General features: G+C 43.9%; 1 protein-coding gene across 7 annotated transcripts in view; it reads left to right on the top strand.

The window, feature by feature from the left end:
* Positions 1-19,169, top strand: part of ppp4r4 (protein phosphatase 4, regulatory subunit 4) — a 32,585-nt gene that overhangs the window by 4,476 nt on the left and 8,940 nt on the right. For 6 of the 7 annotated variants that reach the window (XM_023952867.2, XM_023952864.2, XM_023952865.2 and 3 more), the window contains 10 exons: positions 1,341-1,414; positions 10,497-10,599; positions 10,675-10,822; positions 11,812-11,885; positions 12,029-12,135; positions 12,228-12,335; positions 12,430-12,551; positions 12,627-12,749; positions 13,436-13,575; positions 18,866-18,985. In XM_023952867.2, the coding sequence (XP_023808635.1) occupies positions 1,341-1,414; positions 10,497-10,599; positions 10,675-10,822; positions 11,812-11,885; positions 12,029-12,135; positions 12,228-12,335; positions 12,430-12,551; positions 12,627-12,749; positions 13,436-13,575; positions 18,866-18,985 (1,119 nt within the window). The remainder of the gene's footprint in view (positions 1-1,340; positions 1,415-10,496; positions 10,600-10,674; positions 10,823-11,811; positions 11,886-12,028; positions 12,136-12,227; positions 12,336-12,429; positions 12,552-12,626; positions 12,750-13,435; positions 13,576-18,865; positions 18,986-19,169) is intronic. The other variant, XM_023952869.2, reaches the window with a different exon arrangement.

Genomic DNA, 19,169 nt, shown 5'->3' on the forward strand with positions numbered 1-19,169 from the left:
GTACTGACATTGGGATGTCATTCGGGCTTGAGAAATGTAGCCGGATGGTGACAAAGAGAGGCAAGGTAGTCCACACAGGAGGGGTCTCACTCCCAGAAGAAACAATCACAGACATTGAGGACAGTTACAAGTACCTTGGAATTCCGCAGGCAAATGGCAACCTGGAGCAGGCAACAAGGAAAGCTGCAACAGCTAAATACGTCCAACGAGTAAGGCAAGTCCTGAGAAGCCAGTTCAATGGCAAGAATAAGACCCACGCAATAAATAGTTACGCACTGCCAGTTATTAGACATTCTGCAGGAAATGTAAGATGGCCAAAAGAAGAAATACAGATTACAAATGTTAAGACACAAAAGTTCCTCACAATACATTGAGGCTTCCACCCCAAATCCAGCATCCTGAGACTGTATGCCAACCCAATTAAAAGGAGGCAGAGGATTAGTGAGCGTGGAAGCCACTATCCAGGATGAAACATCCAAGATGCATGATTACATCAAGCTGAAGGCCTCAACTGACAGTGTGCTCAGTAAATGTCTCAGGCAATGGACAGCAGAGAATAAAGTGCTGGAGGACAGATCCTCATGGGAGGACAAACCCCTGCATGGGATGTACCACCGGACCATAACTGAAGTGGCTGATATCAAGAAGTCCTACCAATGGCTAGAAAGGGCTGGCCTACAGGACAGCACTGAAGCGCTCATCCTGGCAGCTCAGGAACAAGCCCTGAGCACCAGAGCCATAGAGGCTCAGATCTACCACACCAGACAAGACCCAAGGTGTAGGCTGTGCAAAGAGGCGCCTGAAACAATCCAGCACATAACTGCAGGGTTGAAGATGCTGGCAGGTAAAGTATACAAGGAGCACCACAATCAAGTGGCTGGAATACAGTACAGTACAGGAACATGTGTGCAGAAGATGAACTGGAAAACCCAAGACAGGATGGTATTGGCGAACCAACCAGACATTGTAGTGGTGGATAAAGAACAGAGGAAAGCCATTGTGGTGGATGTGGCAGTGCCAAGCGATGGGAACATCAGGAAGAAGGAACATGAGAAACTGGAGAAATACCAGGGACTCAAGAGAAGAACTGGAGAAAGCCTGGAAAGTGAAGATGACAGTGGTGCCTGTGGTAATTGGAGCACTCGGGGCAGTAACCCCCAAGCTAGAGGAGTGGCTACTACAGATACCTGGAAAGACCTCAGACCTATCAGTCCAGAAAAGAACAGTGCTAGGAACAGCTAAGATACTGCAGGACCCTCAAGCTCCCAGGACATGTCAATGGGGCAGAGGTGTGGGGTTATTGCAACAAAGGCTTCACACTGATTTGTTTGCCCTGACAGACTGCTGAGGAGATTGATCAGCTGACAGTGGATGAAGGCCTGAATGAAGTTGAAAGAGCCGTGTACCTGCTCAGGTGAGTTGTGAACCTGTCCAACCATCACAATGATAACAAAAGTCAGCAATATATCCTTTTTCAGCAATTTTATCCAATACCCTGCTGTTGTTCATGTTTCTTCTGACTGGCAGAAGATATGTACTAGGATATGGACTTCAGTTTCATGGACTCGGGTTTGAAAGTTTTTTCAACCCTGAACCCTCCTTGAGATTTATTAGTGCTGTTCAATTAAAAGTTGCGCACTTTCCTGTGCGTCCCTAGCGCACAGGGTGCATGGGCAATTGCGTGGGCATCCTTCAAGAACCACCTTCATGCCTTTTCAGCAGTATTGCTTGGACTCAGTAAGGAGCCAGTGTGTACCTATGGGATATGATGACTGTCAATAAGAAACGTTTGCATGAATTGAGACTTTGTTTACAATTAAAAAAATATGAATACAACATCTAGTGTTACGTTTGACAGATATGTTTTGAATACGACTTGCTTGTCTTGAATACAAAATTTCGCCGGTTAAAAAACTGTCAAATATTCGTCATGGGGTCCCAGACATACACATCCAGAAACATTAATTCAACTGAGTGAGCATGGGCTTTGAGCCTCATTTATTAAACTAAAATAGAATAAAATGTTTTAGAATGCTATTGATCCCCTGGCAGGGATAGTATCTTAATACCATAGCTCTGTTGAATTAAAAAAAAGTATTTAACAGCTACGTCCTGCTGCATGCTTTGTTGTTGTATGTATGTTTCCCGACACAATAGTCATGCCTTTGACCCTGTCACGTATTTTTGACAGTGAATTAATCTGGGTAATTTGGTATTCAAGACAAAGACAAATAGTAATAACAACAGACATGTTAAACGTCAAACTAAATATTATACATTTTTCTGTAAAGTTGTGCAAAAAGTATTAATTTGTGCAGAACTTTGTCTTTATGAATATGTTTCTTATTGACAGATTAAAACTAACTGACTAACGACTGGAGTGCTGTGTAAAGGGTACCATACGACAGTATGCTTAGCAATACATAACGATACTACACAATGGTACATTCCATTTTTCTGACTAAGGTGACTGCAAGAGCCTCAAGGGAACTGCAAGACGCACCTGCGCTCTACCTGAGATAGATCTGCTTTTCTTTAAAACATTGGATACTCTAATGCTATATTTTGGTCATATACATAGGGGATTAGTATTTGTGCCGGCTTGGTCATTTTTTCACACAGACGAGAGGCGTTCGAGTTCCTTGTACTGCTGTTTAATGTGGTGTTCCTTTCTTTAAACTTTACACCGCATCAACATCCGTAGAACACTTTGGCCTGCTAATGAACCAACCGGTGAACTAAAACACAAAAATTCTTCTTAATTGTTCTCTTATTGCCGTCTGTCGTGCTGACTTTGCATGTGCTGCTCTTATAGGAAACAGGAAGTGCCTATTACAACCTGTAACTGAACTCAGGTAAACTAAACATTAAAAACTCTTCAAAATTAAATCTTACTGCTCCTAAAGCTTCATAGGTGTGATATAAAATGTAGAAAATACAAATATTTAAATCTACAAATTAAAGAAAAATAATTAAAAACGTTTTAGGTAGCACTGCGGCAGAGCGCCCTCTGCTGTCAAAATAAATAACTACTAAGACATCAACTGCTATACTCCCACCATCACAATACTAACAGTATGTGATTCTGAATAGAAGCTAATACTATAAATAAGCATTAACAAATACTACTCTGCTTCAAGTAAGAGAACAGTCTTGTGGACTGGTCTTTCCAGAACAGTCTTGTTGGTACGTGTTCCTCCTTTATCTTCAGTAGAGTCACCAAGAAGAAGTTTAACCCTTCTGACCTTGCCGTCGGCTCCTGGAAGGACTTCTATGACTCTGGCGAGCTTCCACTGGTTTCTTGGAACACACTCATCTTGTAACAAAACGATGTCGTCCACCTTTGCATTTCTCCTGGTCTTGTTCCACTTACTTCTCTGTTGCAGATTTAACAAATATTCCTTTCTCCATCTAGTCCAGAACACATTTGTCAAATACTGCACTCTTTTCCATCTTCTCTGCAAGTAGAGATCCTCTTTAACGAATTCTCCAGGTGGTGGTGAGATTACTGTTGATTTCATCGTCAAGATGTGATTTGGGGTCAGCGCCTCAGGTCCAACAGGATCGTTGAGGAACTCCACAGTTAGTGGTCGACTATTCACCACAGACATAGTCTCATACAAGAATGTTCTCAGTGATGAAGTATCTAATCTTGAGGCAGACTCATCAAGAATAGAACTCAAAACATTTCTTATTGTCCGAATTTGCCTCTCCCAGACACCTCCCATGTGGCTGGAAGCAGGTGGGTTAAAGATGAAACTTATACCCAACTCTTTCGCCTTCTCTTTAGAAGCTTGTGTTAAGCTCAGGAACTCATGCTTGGCACCAACGAAGTTAGTTCCTTGATCACAATGGAGTTGACTGACATTGCCCCTTATCGAAATGAAACAACGTAGTGCATTGAGGAAACAATCTGTGCTGAGATCGTCCAGGACTTCAATATGAATAGCTCTGGAGCACATGCATGTAAACAAAAGTCCATACCTCTTCATCTCCTTCCTTCCTTCCTTCACATAGAATGGTCCAAAGCAATCCATTCCGCTGTATGTGAATGGAGACATAGCTTCCGTTCTTTCTGATGGCAGGTCGGACATCTTCTGCTCCTGACTGTTTTGTCGATATTTTCTGCACTTGACACACTTGCGTATAAATGATGCAACTTCACTACTGCAGCTAATGATCCAAATGCCATTAGCACGTATTTCATTGACCGTCATACCCCTTCCCTGATGATGAATCTTTTCATGGAAGTGCTTTATAAGTAGACGTGACACATGATGTCCCTTTGGAAGTATGGCTGGGTGTTTGACGTGTGGATGGAGTGATGCTTGCGAGAGTCTTCCTCCCACCCTCAAGACATTGTGCTCGTCGAGGAATGGGCTTAATTGATGAAGCTTGAAGTGAGAACCCTCCACTTCTTTATTTTGCTTTAAAGACTTGATTTCCTCGTCAAATGCTTCCTTCTGCACAGAGCGTATTATGAACTCCTCCGCTTCTTTCCTTTCTTCCAGCGTGCTACTTTCATTGGACATTGCCTTGTGGTTTGTTGCATATTTGGCTCGTCGCTTCAATCTTGCTATTGCTTTCACAACTCTTTTCCAGTCAGAAATTCTTTGTAGTCTGTCAACAACTGACTTTTCTTCTCTTGCTTCAACTGTGAAGACTTGCGTGACCTTGAATTCCGGATCTTCTGAGTTGATCTCTTTCATTTCCACTTCTTCTTGAGGCAGTTCTTTTTGCCATAAAAAACTTGGTCCTGTGAACCAATTAGACTCCGCTAATTGTTTTGTCATTTCTCCTCGAGATGCCCTATCAGCAGGGTTTTGTTCAGAGGCAACATATCGCCATTGACTTGGTTCTGTAGTTGACCTGATTCTCTGTATTCTGTTGGCAACAAATACATGGAACCGTCTGGCGTCATTGTTAATGTAACCAAGGACAACCTTGGAATCGGTCCAGTAGTATTCTTTTAAACCTTGAATGTCCAACTCCTTTTTTAGGAAACTCGCAGTTCTGACAGCTACTACTGCAGCTGTGAGCTCCAATCTTGGGATGGTTGTCACCTTTGTGGGAGCTACTCTGGCCTTTCCCATTATGAAGTTGCATTGTACTTCTCCTGTCTTAGTTACAGTCCTGAGGTATGAGCACACGCCGTAACCGGATACACTGGCATCAGAAAAACTGTGTAGCTCACACTGCTGAACGTGTTTGAATGTTGAGGTGATGTAGCATCGAGGTATGTTTATGGTTGGCAAGTTCTTGAGGTCTTTGAGCCAGGCTTCCCATTGTGGTTTGAGGTCTAGAGGGAGCGGCTCATCCCAACCCAGCTTTTCTTGACACATCCTTTGTAAAATTCTTTTGCCGACCAGAATGAATGGGGCGACAAATCCAAGTGGATCAAATATAGATGCCACTGTGGAGAGCACTCCTCTTCTAGTGAAGGGATTGTTCTTTACATCAACTTTGAAGCTAAATGTGTCAGACGTTACGCACCACTGGACTCCTAAGGCCCGTTCCATCTTTGGTTCTCCCAAAGCCAGGTCCAGATCAGTATCTCCTGCTGCACGTTCTTCTTTGGGGATTGTGGCGATCACTTCTTTGCTGTTACTGATGAACTTGTGCAGGTGCAACTTTCCTGTGTCACAAAGTTCTCTGGCTTCTTTCACAAGGTGAATCGCTTCTTGCTCTGAGTCTACAGCAGCCAAACCATCATCTACATAGAAGTTACGTTGTATGAACTTCACAACAGCTTGACTAAACTTGCTTGCTCCCTGTGTGGCTAGATGCTTGAGCCCGAAGTTTGCACATCCAGGTGAGGAGGCTGCACCAAACAAGTGGACTTTCATGCGAAACACAGATGCTGGATGTTCCATGTTGCCGTTTTCCCACCATAGGAAACGAAAGTAATCTTGGTCTTGTGGAGCAACATGAAATTGGTGGAACATGCGTTCGACGTCACACATGATGGCCACCCGTCCTTTCCTAAAACGACACAAAACTCCCACTAAAGTGTTAGTTAGATCTGGTCCTGTCAAGAGCTGCTCGTTCAGTGATGTGTTTTGGTACTTGGCTGATGCGTCAAAAACAACTCTGATCTTATTCGGCTTCTGGGGATGATAGATGCCATGGTGAGGGATATACCAAGCTGGTAGGTTGTTTATTTCGTCTTCCGGAACTTTCTCAGCATCTCCTCTGACTATTATGTCTTGCATAAACGCCACATAGTCGTTGTAATAATGTTGATCCTTTCTCAAACGTCTTTCTAAGCACTTCAGTCTGTGTTCTGCACAAGCCTTGTTGTTGGGTAGGTCAGGTCTTTCTTCTTTAAAGGGTAACGGCATTTCAAAATGACCGTCTGCCTTTTGCCTTATGCCTTCCTTTACTTTAGCCAAGAACATCATGTCTTCTTGTGACATTGATTCTTCTTCAGCCATGTTTTCAACAAAGTCCTTTTCCAATGCTTGGATTATCTCAGATGGAACAATCATTTCCCTTACTTTGCTTCTCTTTACAAAGTGGACTTGAGTTTTAATTTCTGGAGATGACTCAATTACTGGTAAGACTTGTTTTACAATAACACGATGACTGACTCCGATCTCATCTTCATAGTCGCTTGCAGAACAGCTGTAACCAATAATGCTCCAACCAAGCAGAGACTTTTGTGCGAAAGGCTGGTCTCTCTCCCCGCTGATTACTTCTATGGGAAGTAACGCTTGAGGACAATTATATCCTATGAGCAAGCCAACTTCACAATCAAGCTTGGGAGCCATTTCCTTTGACAAATGCTTTAGATGGGGCCAATTCTCTGCTGTCTTGTTTGTGGGAATATGAGATCTGTTGGCAGGAATATAGTCTCTGGTGTAGGTCGTTGGTAACTTGACTCTCAATTCTGAGTTCATGCCTCGTACTTGTAGGTCATTCAGCTTGTGACTGGACACAACCTTAGTTTTAGATGTTATTGTGGAGATCTTGAGCTTGACTGGCTCTGATGTTGTATTGAGTGACTCTGCTGTGTCCTTTAGAATGAAGGTTGTATCGCTTTGAGTGTCAAGCAATGCATACACCAACTTCTCCTCTTGTGGGTTGTCTTTGGTAGAGATATAAACTGGAATGACTGAGGAAGTGCAACCTTGTAACTGTTGTTGCACCACTCTGTTCGATGTGACTTCCTTAGACTCTTGCTTGGTTTCTTGTTCCCGTGGATTAGGCACATTTTCTTTCACTTGATTAGTCTTTAGAGCTTCTTGATTTGTCTTTGGATTTTGTTCTTTGTCTCTTTTCTCTCTTTCTTGGTGTAAACATGTTGGGTGTGGCTTTTGGCATTTATCACACACGCTTCTGGAATAACAGCTTTTGGAGTTATGGCCTGACTTGAGACAGCCAAAACACAACTTCTCAGACTGCACAAACTTGATTCTCTCTTCGACTGGGTTTTCCATTAATTTCCGACATTTGTGGAGTGAATGACCTGGTTTCTTACAGAAAAGACACGTCTTATTTGGCTTTTCACTGGTACTTGTACTCAGAGTTTTAGTATTCAAAGCGTGACTTCTTTTTGGCTTGTCTCTAAGGAAGTGGTGTTGTTCTATGTCAGATGGCTTTAGTGCTTGCAGTGAGGTTATAGGATTGCATGCAATTCTTGCTTCTTTGTTCAGAAACTTGACAAAATAACTGAAATCAGGGAACACTTTATGTTCGTCCAGGAATTTTGTCACTGTTCTATTCCAACGTGCACTCAGCCAATCTGGTAATTTTGCTGCGATTCTCATGTTTTCAACACAGTCATTCAGCACTTGTAAGCCTTGTACGTACGGAATTGCGGACTCGACACTGCTCAAAAAGTCTGCAAACTCACGTAGATCTTTGCTGTCTTTAGTTATTTTTGGCCACATTTGAATCTTGTCTCGATATGCCTTGCCTATTACAAAGGGATTTCCAAATCGATCTTCAAGTGTGTCCCAGGCTGCAAGATATGCTGTGTCTGTTCCAACTAAAAAGTGACCTTCAATAGCCTTTTTTGCTGAACCTCCAACATACTTTCTTAAGAAAAAGAGCTTTTCATGTATGGGCAGGTTTTTACGGTCCACTAATGTTTGAAAGGACAGCTTCCAATCATTATACTGCAGCGGATCGCCTGTAAACACTGCTGGTTCAGGAATTGGAATTCTGTTAGCCGTGATAGCTTCAGCGAGTGTCTTTACAAGTTCGATGGAAGCCACTTGTTCAGAAGAAGAAGCTGCAATTTGTGTTACAGATGCTTGAGGAGGAGCATGGCAGCTTGAAGGAATCATGGGTTTAGATGGGATGAAAGGTCGTGAATGCACATTAAGGAAACTTGGTAGTAGGAGAGAACTGTCCTCTTTTACTTGTGTGTGCATAAGAGGCTTTTCTTCATCCTCATCTTTAATACTTTCAGCGTAAACTCTTAACCTTGCTTGTGCTGCGTTATGCTTTTGCATCTCTTTTAATAGTTCCACTTCTTTTCTTTTCTCCTCCAACCTGTTTTTTATTGTTGCACTTTCTGTTAGAAACTGTGCTCGTTTTTTTGCATCTTCAACTTCTAGTTCTCTGATTTCTTCTTCACGTTGATGTTGGGTTTTCATTATTTTGATGACTTCTTCTGAGGCGGCTACTTCAGCTGCTGCTAGTTGTCTTTGTACTGTGTCAGAAGATGACCGCTTGGACATATCAGACATGACCTTTGATTTGTAAGACATGCTTGAAGAAGTACTACTTGAACTACTGTGAAACACTGATTCAGAATCTGGCCAAGGAATATCTTCTGGATTGCCATCTTGTTCGAGTAAACACTGTGCTTTAGCTTTGGCTGTGTGACTGATCGTATGGCACATGTCACATTTTCTTCTTATTTCAATGTCTGGACTTCTAATTTGTCTTATTGAATCATAGATATTGCAGATTTCTTTCTGAAACGTGTCTATTGTGTCCACAGCTTCAGCGATTATTTCTATGTCTTTACCTCTCATAAATCTCCTGAAACAGTTTATGTGATACTTCCACTTTTTGTATAGACACTCAAATTCTTTTGTTAAATCAGTCAGGTGAGCTTCTTGCAGAGATTTTCCCTTTTCAGTTAGTGTGCGTTTGCGCTGACTTTTGCGAACTGCTGTTTGTTTACTTTCAGCTGATACTGATGTTTGCAGAGTTTCTTCTCCATCTGACTGCTCATTATCATCATCTTGTGTTTTACATTCTGCACCGTCTTCCTTAGTGCGCCCTTCTGTATCCTTCTCCTCATCTGCCATTTTGAGTGTAAATTGTAGCTTGTAGTTGTCTTAAGCTTGATATGCATTCACTTTTTGATGCCTCAGCTCTCTATCTTTAGCTTTCACATGCAGCTGTCTAGTTTTGTGCTGCTCCAAAAAATGCACTTTGGTTCTTGTTTGTCTAACTCTCACTTGATCACTTTACCTTAGATTTTGCAGTGCTTCGTTTAAGCATGTGATCCTTCCCTTGTATTTGCAGCTTCTTGCTTGCAGCTTGCTTCAGTCCCGACAGTGCTTTGCCTTCTCCGGGGCAGTAAAGTGTTCTACTGTGCCGGCTTGGTCATTTTTTCACACAGACGAGAGGCGTTCGAGTTCCTTGTACTGCTGTTTAATGTGGTGTTCCTTTCTTTAAACTTTACACCGCATCAACATCCGTAGAACACTTTGGCCTGCTAATGAACCAACCGGTGAACTAAAACACAAAAATTCTTCTTAATTGTTCTCTTATTGCCGTCTGTCGTGCTGACTTTGCATGTGCTGCTCTTATAGGAAACAGGAAGTGCCTATTACAACCTGTAACTGAACTCAGGTAAACTAAACATTAAAAACTCTTCAAAATTAAATCTTACTGCTCCTAAAGCTTCATAGGTGTGATATAAAATGTAGAAAATACAAATATTTAAATCTACAAATTAAAGAAAAATAATTAAAAACGTTTTAGGTAGCACTGCGGCAGAGCGCCCTCTGCTGTCAAAATAAATAACTACTAAGACATCAACTGCTATAGTATTTAATTAAGTCTATCTAATTGCATTGTAATGGTTGGACTAAACTGGATTGTAACATCTGTAATGAATCTGGACATGTTTATATTGATTTCTCATGGCTTATGTGCAGCTCTTTGAGACACCCTTGGTTGTGAATCGGTTCTCTGTAAATAAACAGAATTGACCTGAAAAACGAGAAATAATGACTGTTCATGCTTTACTGCACATAAGCAAAACTGTGATATAGCATGATATTTAGGTCTGGGGTCTTTTCTATTCTCTTGTGTCAGGGCTCAGTAAGTTCTGCAGCCAATTTATCAGTTGTGCTAATCCTCAGTCTGGTCCTGGAAGATCCAAACTAGTTCACTGAAATGATTCTTCAACAGACCTGAGGCCTGCAGCTAAAAAGGGAACCAGAAGAACATAGATTGGTTAAAGTTTTTAGAGTCTGAACTGGTTTTAGTTCAGATATTCTAGCTCTAATTAACTCTCATGTCTTTAGCCAGGGTCAGGAGATGCAGAGGGCCTGCGTCATCAGTAACTTACCCAGTCTAGTTCGCCAGAACCCTGCTGAGACATTCCGCCGGGTTGTACCAAAGGTTCGGGTATGTAAACACCATAAAGCTGCTTCAGATTTCAAGAGGTGACGGGGTTTCACCTGATATGCTTCTGTTCTCCAGGAGGTCCTAAATGGTGCAGGTGTTGAGATCCAGCTGGCAGCAGCAGCTTCGTTTTTAACCATCTTGCAGGATGACATAATTCTGATCCACACTCACACCTATTCCATTCTAAAGACTGTCCTGCAGCAACTGAACCACAGAGACACAGGTAAACTCACCTGAACCACAGAGACACAGCTTGGATTTGATTTGGATTTGAATGATTTATACAAGTATTTAAATAATACAATTTTAAAAAGTATAAAATTCAGAGTTATCAAAGCTATTTTACATATTAGGTAATACATTAATTAAAAAGCAAATATAATAAAAAAAAAAGGGCTGCACGGTGACGCAGTGGTTAGCGCTCTTGCCTCACAGCCCCTGGTTCAAGTCCCAGCTGGGGGACCTGAACCAGAACATCAATGGGGGGCCCTTTCTGTGTGGAGTTTGCATGTTCTCTCTGCGTGGGTTCTCTCTGGGATCTCCGTCTTCCTCCCACTGTCCAAAAACATGCTTCATAGGTTAATTGGTCACTCTAAATTGTCCATAGGTGTGAGTGTGAGAGTGATTGTGATTGAGGCCCTGCAACAGACTGGGGACCTGTCCAGGATGTACCCTGCCTTCGCCCACAGGTAGCCGTAATTAACCAATCAGGACAGGTAATTAATAGGCTCCGGCAGCCCCGTGACCCCGAAAGGGATAAAACGGGAGAAAATGAATGAATGAATGAATATAACAAACAAAGGAGAAAGAAGATGCCATCTTTTGACAGAGTAATTACTCATAACTAAAAATAAAGGTATTTTCCCCATACATAGAGTACAGACACAACACACATTAGATTCCTTAACCCTTGTGCTTTCTTAGATGACCCCCCCCTTGCATTGACGTGTTCTCCCTAACATGACAAAGGTGGATAAAGGTGGAAAGATTTCATGTAATCCATGGACACCAGTGAAGATCACAAATCATTGAAGAAAAAAGGTTCAGAGCACTGTCTAGTGGGTCTAGATGAGTTGCAGAAACTCAGATTGTCTTTGTAATGTTTACGTTTTATTACAACCACTGAATTAGGATGCTCAGAGCTGAGATGTTGAAATGAGGCCAATGCTGATTTTGCCTTGTGTTTGGCTGACATTGTTGTTTCTGTCACAGTGGTGAGCAGCGCCTGGTTGGAGACTCTGCTGTCAGCCATAAATGTTCTTCCCAAGGAAACCATCAAACAGGAGGTTAGCTCCAACTCAAACTTCCTGTTGTATTTGTGATTGTGTTCACCTGCTCTTTGCTAACTGATGAAAAGAACTCAGTGGATGTTCAACATTATAAATCTGTAAAATATCTTTGATAGCTGTGCCTGTCTCTGTCCTTCCAGGTGTTGAACTCTCTCATGTATCAGACGCAGATGTCTCATTTCCTTCAGGGTCGTTTGGCTGCTTGCCGTATTTTAGGAAAAGTTGCCTCTAGGTTTAATTGTCACATGTGAGTTCCACAAACTGAAACACAATGCTCCTTGTTTATCACACCTTCCTGGTACTGTGAAGACCTGAACAGGTACATCGTCTGCTTGTCAGGGTGATGAAGGAGTTGTTGCCACTGGCTCGTTCTTTGCTTCAGGATGTGGAACCTGAAGTCCGTGCCTGCATGTGCAATCACTTGGAGAGCATTGCCAGAGCCATTGGGTAACTGCTCCCAAACAAAAGAGAAACTGAACAACAGGTGACCAATGCACACCACATGTCTCTAATAAAAGCTTTCCTTGGGTTTATGCTTCAGTGAAGACAATTACAGGACAGAACTTTGGCCAGAGCTTGTTGAGCTTGCTGGAGATGAGGAGAACAGTGTCCAACTGGCAAGCTTTGACACAATCATCAACCTGATGGAGATGATAGATGGCAGTGAGTGCAGAATGAAAGCCCTCCTTGCTGAGCAAATCCCTGTACAACATATTTAAATTCCTAATTTCTTTTCAGAGGACCTACTTCCTGTCATGGTTCCCATGGTGATGATGGTTTGTGAGGCTGCAGCACAGGCGGATGAAGCAGTTATGGTGTCCCTGTCCTTCCAGTTTGGGAAGCTTTGCAATGGATTGGCTGGTGAGACCAGCACTGCTTGTTTGTTTGTTACACCTTGAAGTGTTCTTGAATCCTTACATGGATAACAAAGGCTGTAAGTGGATGTTCAGGCACCACATGAACTAAAGTTGAATATTTTATTAAGAAATGTAATTTTTTTAATATGTCTATCATTATAAGAAAAATGCTCAAGAGCAAACACCAAAAATATAATTTTCATTGGAGTGTGTCTTATAAGAACCCATCAGTGTAACAGAACATTTTCTAAATGTCTTCTATGGTCTACTTGGTCTGTAGTATATTACACATAATTTTAGTTTGAAGGAAAAGTGGATCTGGATTCGGATGGGTTTAAGAGAAATACACAATGAATTCAAAAATGTTCAAACCAAGAAAATCATAAATCTTTTTGCTACGAAAGATCATCTGAGCCTGAATTAAATTCTCAGTGTTAAAATGGCATTATAGATACGGTTTTGAATTTAGAAACAACTTCTACAAATCAACAACTTTGTTCTCTTCGATCTTTACTACCTGTAAAATATCAATACAATTTTTAGATTGTATTTTTAAACAAAATTATATGCATTTTTTGGAAACCAGAAGCTAAAAAACAATTTGTAAAAAAAAAAACTAAATAAATGGATTTAATAACAGTCTTTTGTTCCAGGCAGACACTCTGAATACTGATCCACATTTGTTTCCAGGGTATCTGTCAGAAGAGCAGAAGGGTCAACTTCTGCAGAGGTTTAGGCTCCTGTGTGTGTTAGGACTGCAAGACGAGAGCCAGCAGACAGACAGCAGCGCCCCAACTTTGATCCGCTGCAACTGCTGCTACAATATGCCGGTAACTCTCACACAGACACAGATTTGATGAAAAGCTATGTCCATGATGTCCTCTGGGTTTTTCATGCCAATAAGAGGTTATGTGATGCTAATGATGCTGAAGTGTTTTAGCAAAATGGTTTTATTGCTCTAGATCAGGGTTGCTCACACTTTATCAGGATTTGACCTACTTTTGGGGAGAGATGGGCATTGTGTGTATATATATATATATATATATATATATATATATATATATATATATATATATATATATATATATATATATATATATATATATATATATATATATATATATATATATATATATATGTGTATTATAGATGTGTGCGGAATATGAACTGGAAACCCCAAGGTCAAAATGAGAAACACCTCTGAAGGTGGTAGAGAATGAGAGGGCAAAGATCCTGTGGGACTTCCAGATCCAGACTGATAGGATGGTAATGGAGAACCAACCAGACATTGTAGTGGTGGATAAAAAAAAGAGGAAAGCCGTTGTGGTGGATGTGGCAGTGCCAAGCGATGGGAACATCAGGAAGAAGGGACATGAGAAACTGGAGAAATACCAGGGACTCAGAGAAGAACTGGAGAAAGCTTGGAAAGTGAAGGTGACAGTGGTGCCTGTGGTAATTGGAGCAGTCGGGGCAGTAACCCCCAAGCTGGAGGAGTGGCTACAACAGATACCTGGAAAGACCTCAGACCTCTCAGTCCAGAAAAGAACAGTTCTAGGAACAGATAAGATACTGCAGGACCCTCAAGCTCCCAGGCCTCTGGTAGAGGACCCGAGCTTCTTTCACTTTCCTTATTTTTCTTTTTTTTTCTAACTTGTCCTGTCCAATTGTAGCCAGAGACAATTCTTGCATTGTGTGCGGCCAACAACAAAATCCAGCCTTGGTCGCACTTAAAATGCGTGCGGGGAATGCAGCAATGTGGCATCTTCTCTTCTCCTGCACCTTCTCCTGTTAGTCATTTATTAGTCGTCTTCTTTTTTGCAAAAAGTTATAACTGATAAGTCCATATCCAGGCTTTTACACTGACCCTGCCAGTTCAGAAAGCCTCTGCCAGTTCGGCTGCATGTTGGACAATTCAAGCATTTACTGAGCGTGCACAAGCGTTGAAGTTTGCAGCACCGCCCGAGGAGTCGATCTCTGCTGCTGCTTAGCACTAGCTTTAGCAAACTGCGCAGTCAACTCGTTTCTTGGATAACTCCAAAAAAGAGAGCGAGAATTGATTAAAAAAGAAGTGATGAAATCATTTCAGTGATAAATAGCAGACAAAACTCTGAGCAGCGGCTAAGCTCAGCTGACAGGTTGTGTCTGCTGGGACTGTGAGTGACGGAGTGAGACGAGCAGTGAAGGAAGTGGCCACTCGCTCTTTTGCATCAACTAATCAGCAGCTTCGGGGGGTCGGGTCCGGTCGGGGGGTCGGGTCCGGTGCCTGGGTGGGGCGGGCTGGGGCGCTGCGCGGTCTTCTGGGCTTGGGTGTGGAGTGTGTGGTGGGGGGGGATGGAGTGGTGGTCTGGCTCGGCTTGGGGGGTTGGTCCCTTTGCCTGTGCTGGGGGGAATTGGCGGGGGGCCCTGCTCGGGGGGGGAGGCCCAGCGGCGCTGGATGGGCTGCCCGTCTACACCTGGGGCTGGGATCAACCCTTCCCTGGCTCTGGGACGGGACGGGACAACCCTCTTGGGGCCCCCGGTCGCTTTGGGTGTCATCCGCTGTGGCTGCGGGGTCTGGGGTGGGGTGGAGGGGGGCTTGCCGGCTCTGTCCTGTGGGGGGGCTTTCTGGGGGGGGGGGCACTATTGGTACGGGACCTTGGGGGGTTGACGGGTCGGGGTCTCCGCTGAGGCATCGGCGGTTGCCCCGGCCGGTTGGCTGCCCCCAGGGCCAGCACTTGGGGGTGGGGGCCTGGACTTGCCTCAACCGCCGGGGGGGCGGCGCTTTCTGGCTCCTCTCTCTCTGTGTGGGGTGGGTGGTGCTGGGCCTGGGGTTTCGGCGCCTCCGGGGATGGGACCCCTGGGCTGAGGGGACCTGGCCCCTATGCTGGGGGGGGCTGGGGGGGGGGGGCTGTTTGACCACCGGGGGACAGTCTACCAGCTGTCCCCAACTTACCCCCTTCCTCATATAATCTCATATTAGGGTGAGGGGGTGGGGGGTTTAGCCTGCAATGCACCATGGGGGGGAGCTACTTGGCAGTGGTCCCCCTCCCAAGGTTGCCGTATGGAGTGGGCCCCCCCTCTCTCGGTTTTATTTGCACCTTAGACATGTAGGGCCCTTGGTAGGGGGGGTGCTTGGACATCACTGCCAGCAAGCAGCAGATGTCCTCCTAGCACCCTACCCGCCAATTTTAACTGCACCCCCTTAGTGCACACACCCTTTACTCCTCAAAATATACATTCAAACATAAACACACACACACATGCACACACACACCCTCACAAACACACACACATGCACACACATATTGCAAGGAAGGTGGGACATAGGACCATTTGTCGCCTAGCCCTTCCCTGGTGGGGGGTACTGGGCCCTTGGCAACGGTGGCCGTGGCCCCTGGGTGCCGGTTTCCTGGGCCCGGCGGTGCTCTCTCCGCGCGGGAAGAGGGTTCACATTACACCTGTGGGGTGGGTTCTGGTCCTTGCCCCTGAGCGCTGGGCCCCGCCAAATTTCCAACTGTCGAGCCATGTTTACAACACCCCTCGTGGGCCCCCCTTTTCCGCGGGGTGCTCCCCTCCTGGGCGGGGGCTGCTGGCCCCTGCTTTGCTCCTTCCTGGACCAACCGTGGGCCGGGTGGGTGGCTGCCTGGAGTGTGGAGCGGGTCTCCCTTGGGGGGTCCTGGCTCGTACCTGGGGTTGGGGCAGGGGGATGCCCAGAACTCTTGGGTGGTGATGGGGTGCTCGTCTGGGGCTGTGGGCGCCCTTCTCGGGTGGGGCCCAGCGTTGGGCCCTCCCGGTGCGGCGGGGGGGCTGCTCTCCTGGTTGGGCTGGGGCGGCGCTCTCTTTCCCCCCATGCCTCCCTGCTCTCTGGCTCTGGGGGCCTCGTGGCGGTATTGCTGGCCCTTGCCTGGGTGGCGGATGTGATTGCCGGGGGGCGGTTGTTCTCTGCCTGCTGCCGTGTGGCGTTGGGGGGTTACAGCTGCCGCTGCGGCGGGGGTCTTGGTGTGAGGGTGGCTGGGCACTCTCCCTCCTTCTTTTCACATTCCATCATCCATTTTAGAAGAACATGAACACTCACCTGAGCACAGGTGTTAGCTCACATTTGCAGTAATAGTTTGCGTGATTGAATGAATGAAATATTTCACACTAGTTGGTTTAAAGGCATGGGTATGCGTGTGTGAACACTATCTGTTTTGTGTACATGTTGACAAGTGGACATTTTTGCAGCTAGCAGGTGTGTTGATAACATTTGAGTGTGTGTGTGGACAGGCCCCGCCCTTTGAGATTTGTACCTTACCGTAATGATAAACAACCAGTAAACCTGTTGCTTTATGCTGCTTCATGGTCTTATCCTCCCCCCCCACCTATTATCACCCTCCTAACCCCCCCCCCCCCTCTCTCTAACATCCCTCTCTCTTTTTCCCTTCTTTCCTTTTCCGTCCGGTCCAACACCAAAGATTTTCAAACATGACTGAAATTAATAAAGTCTGGCCTTGATTACAAAAGGGGTTTATTCAGACATACCTCTGGTTTGTCTGAAGATTAATAACCCCTGTTGTTAAAGTAAAATATGTCCAACACAAGAGGCCCTCAGTTCTCATCTGCCTGACCAGCTGTTGGACAGGACAAGTAAAAAAAATAAATAAATAAACTAATCAGCAGCTTCTTTGGAAGGAGGCCAGGGAGAGCAGAGAGCGCTCTATTTGTCTTTAAATTATTTTGAAATATTGTCCAATTGTCCAAAAATGGCGAGCATTATCCGATATTGCCCACCATTTTTGTTTCACCACTAATGTTAGGTTGGGGTTATGAGGGGCTGTAAGCCAGTGGGAGGGAGTGTAGACAAAGAAATGATAAGTGATCACAAGGTTCATGCGTGCATTTGCTCTGTATCCGTTTAAGTTGTAGTTTTAGTTTGATTGTTCCTGAGCACCTTTAACGCCACATCATCCATGTCTCCCCCTGCTTATCTGAGATAACAGGCAGCTCTCTGCCGGGACCCTCGCATCATTGCTCTTGTGGATTCAATGTTCTTCCCTATTTTCTTTGTTAGTCTGCATGCGTCCATGTATAAAGATGTCAGTGTTGTCTCTTTTAGGATGTTTATTCAGCTGTTTTAGGGATGTGTACTCTATTTTGTTCACATTCTTGAGTTTACTTAAATTAATGTCTTCCGGAAATGTTTAAAACTGAGAGGAAGTGGGTTTGATATGATTACACTTATGTTCAGGTCCATGTTTATTTGATCAAATCCTTGTGGTTTGGGGATGCACGGCCCTGACAAAGATGCATTGTCACGTTCTCCGGGACACATGATGGTGTTGGGGATCTTTTAATTTTGACATTTAAATGAAAGAACAGCTGTCTTTCATATTTTACATGTATGTTTATATTTAACAACATTGATTCTGTTTTGTTATTATTCTAATCTCTTGTCTTGTTTGGCTTTGTTTAATAGAAACCATGAATTATATGAAGCACATGAACAATTCCTTTGATAAGTAAGTGGCGTGTGGGTGGATCGGATTGACGTCTTATCATTTTTCAAAGTGTACAATCCTTGAGGTCACAAGGTTGAGATGAAATCACCAATACCTCCTTTACAATGGGAAATGAAGATAGGCTTACTTCCCACCAATGGTCCCACCAGAGTTGAATTTCTGATAAACTCCTGATGTCCTAGAAAAAGACACAGGTCTGTTGATTTGGGCTAAAAAAGTAATTAAAAGACCACTGCAAATGCTTTTCTAATAGATCAAATTTTGATTAAATGAAGACAGCTGTGGGTAATCAAAAACCTGACCTTGGGGTGACTCTGACAGACCTGAAATTCTAACATGACATGAAGCAACACCAACCTAAAGACAATCCATCCACACATCAATCCTTCTACCCTCCTATCTGTTTATTGTTCTTTTCTTTGGTCAACTAAATGGCAGACTGTTTTGTCAGAAAACATCAAAGTGTTCCAATAGTTAAGCAGGTTGCCTTATTCTTAAAAATCCTATAAGATACAAAAATATACTTTTAGACTTCTAAATAGAAAGAGACAACTCCTAACTTTTGTCATTTGGAAGCAGCTTCTTTTCACCTTCAGGCCCTAAAGCACAGCAGAGTCTTATTTTGTGTCTTCTTTTTATATAGGCCATGGTGGCGTTTGCGGACTCTGCTCACTTCCTTTCCAAGCTCTACTCCTCCTTCTCTAGTCTCTGCACTGACCCTGAGGTCAGCGTCAGGCGAAGCGCCGCTGCCAGTTTTCATCAGGTCAGACCATAACCCCTCACCCCAACAGTCAGGAGGTATGTAGGAAGCGTTCGTGCAGGGTTTACCTCTCCCAGAACAAAGTGGGCTGATTGTGAATGAGGCAGACATGAAACTTTTCATTTCCAAAAATGGCTTCATTTAACAAAAAACAAATGAAACTCATGATTAACTAATATATGTAACC

This window comes from Oryzias latipes, chromosome 24 (genome assembly GCF_053564925.1).
Source record: "Oryzias latipes strain Hd-rR chromosome 24, Olatipes_Hd-rR_3.1".
NCBI lineage: Eukaryota > Metazoa > Chordata > Actinopteri > Beloniformes > Adrianichthyidae > Oryzias > Oryzias latipes.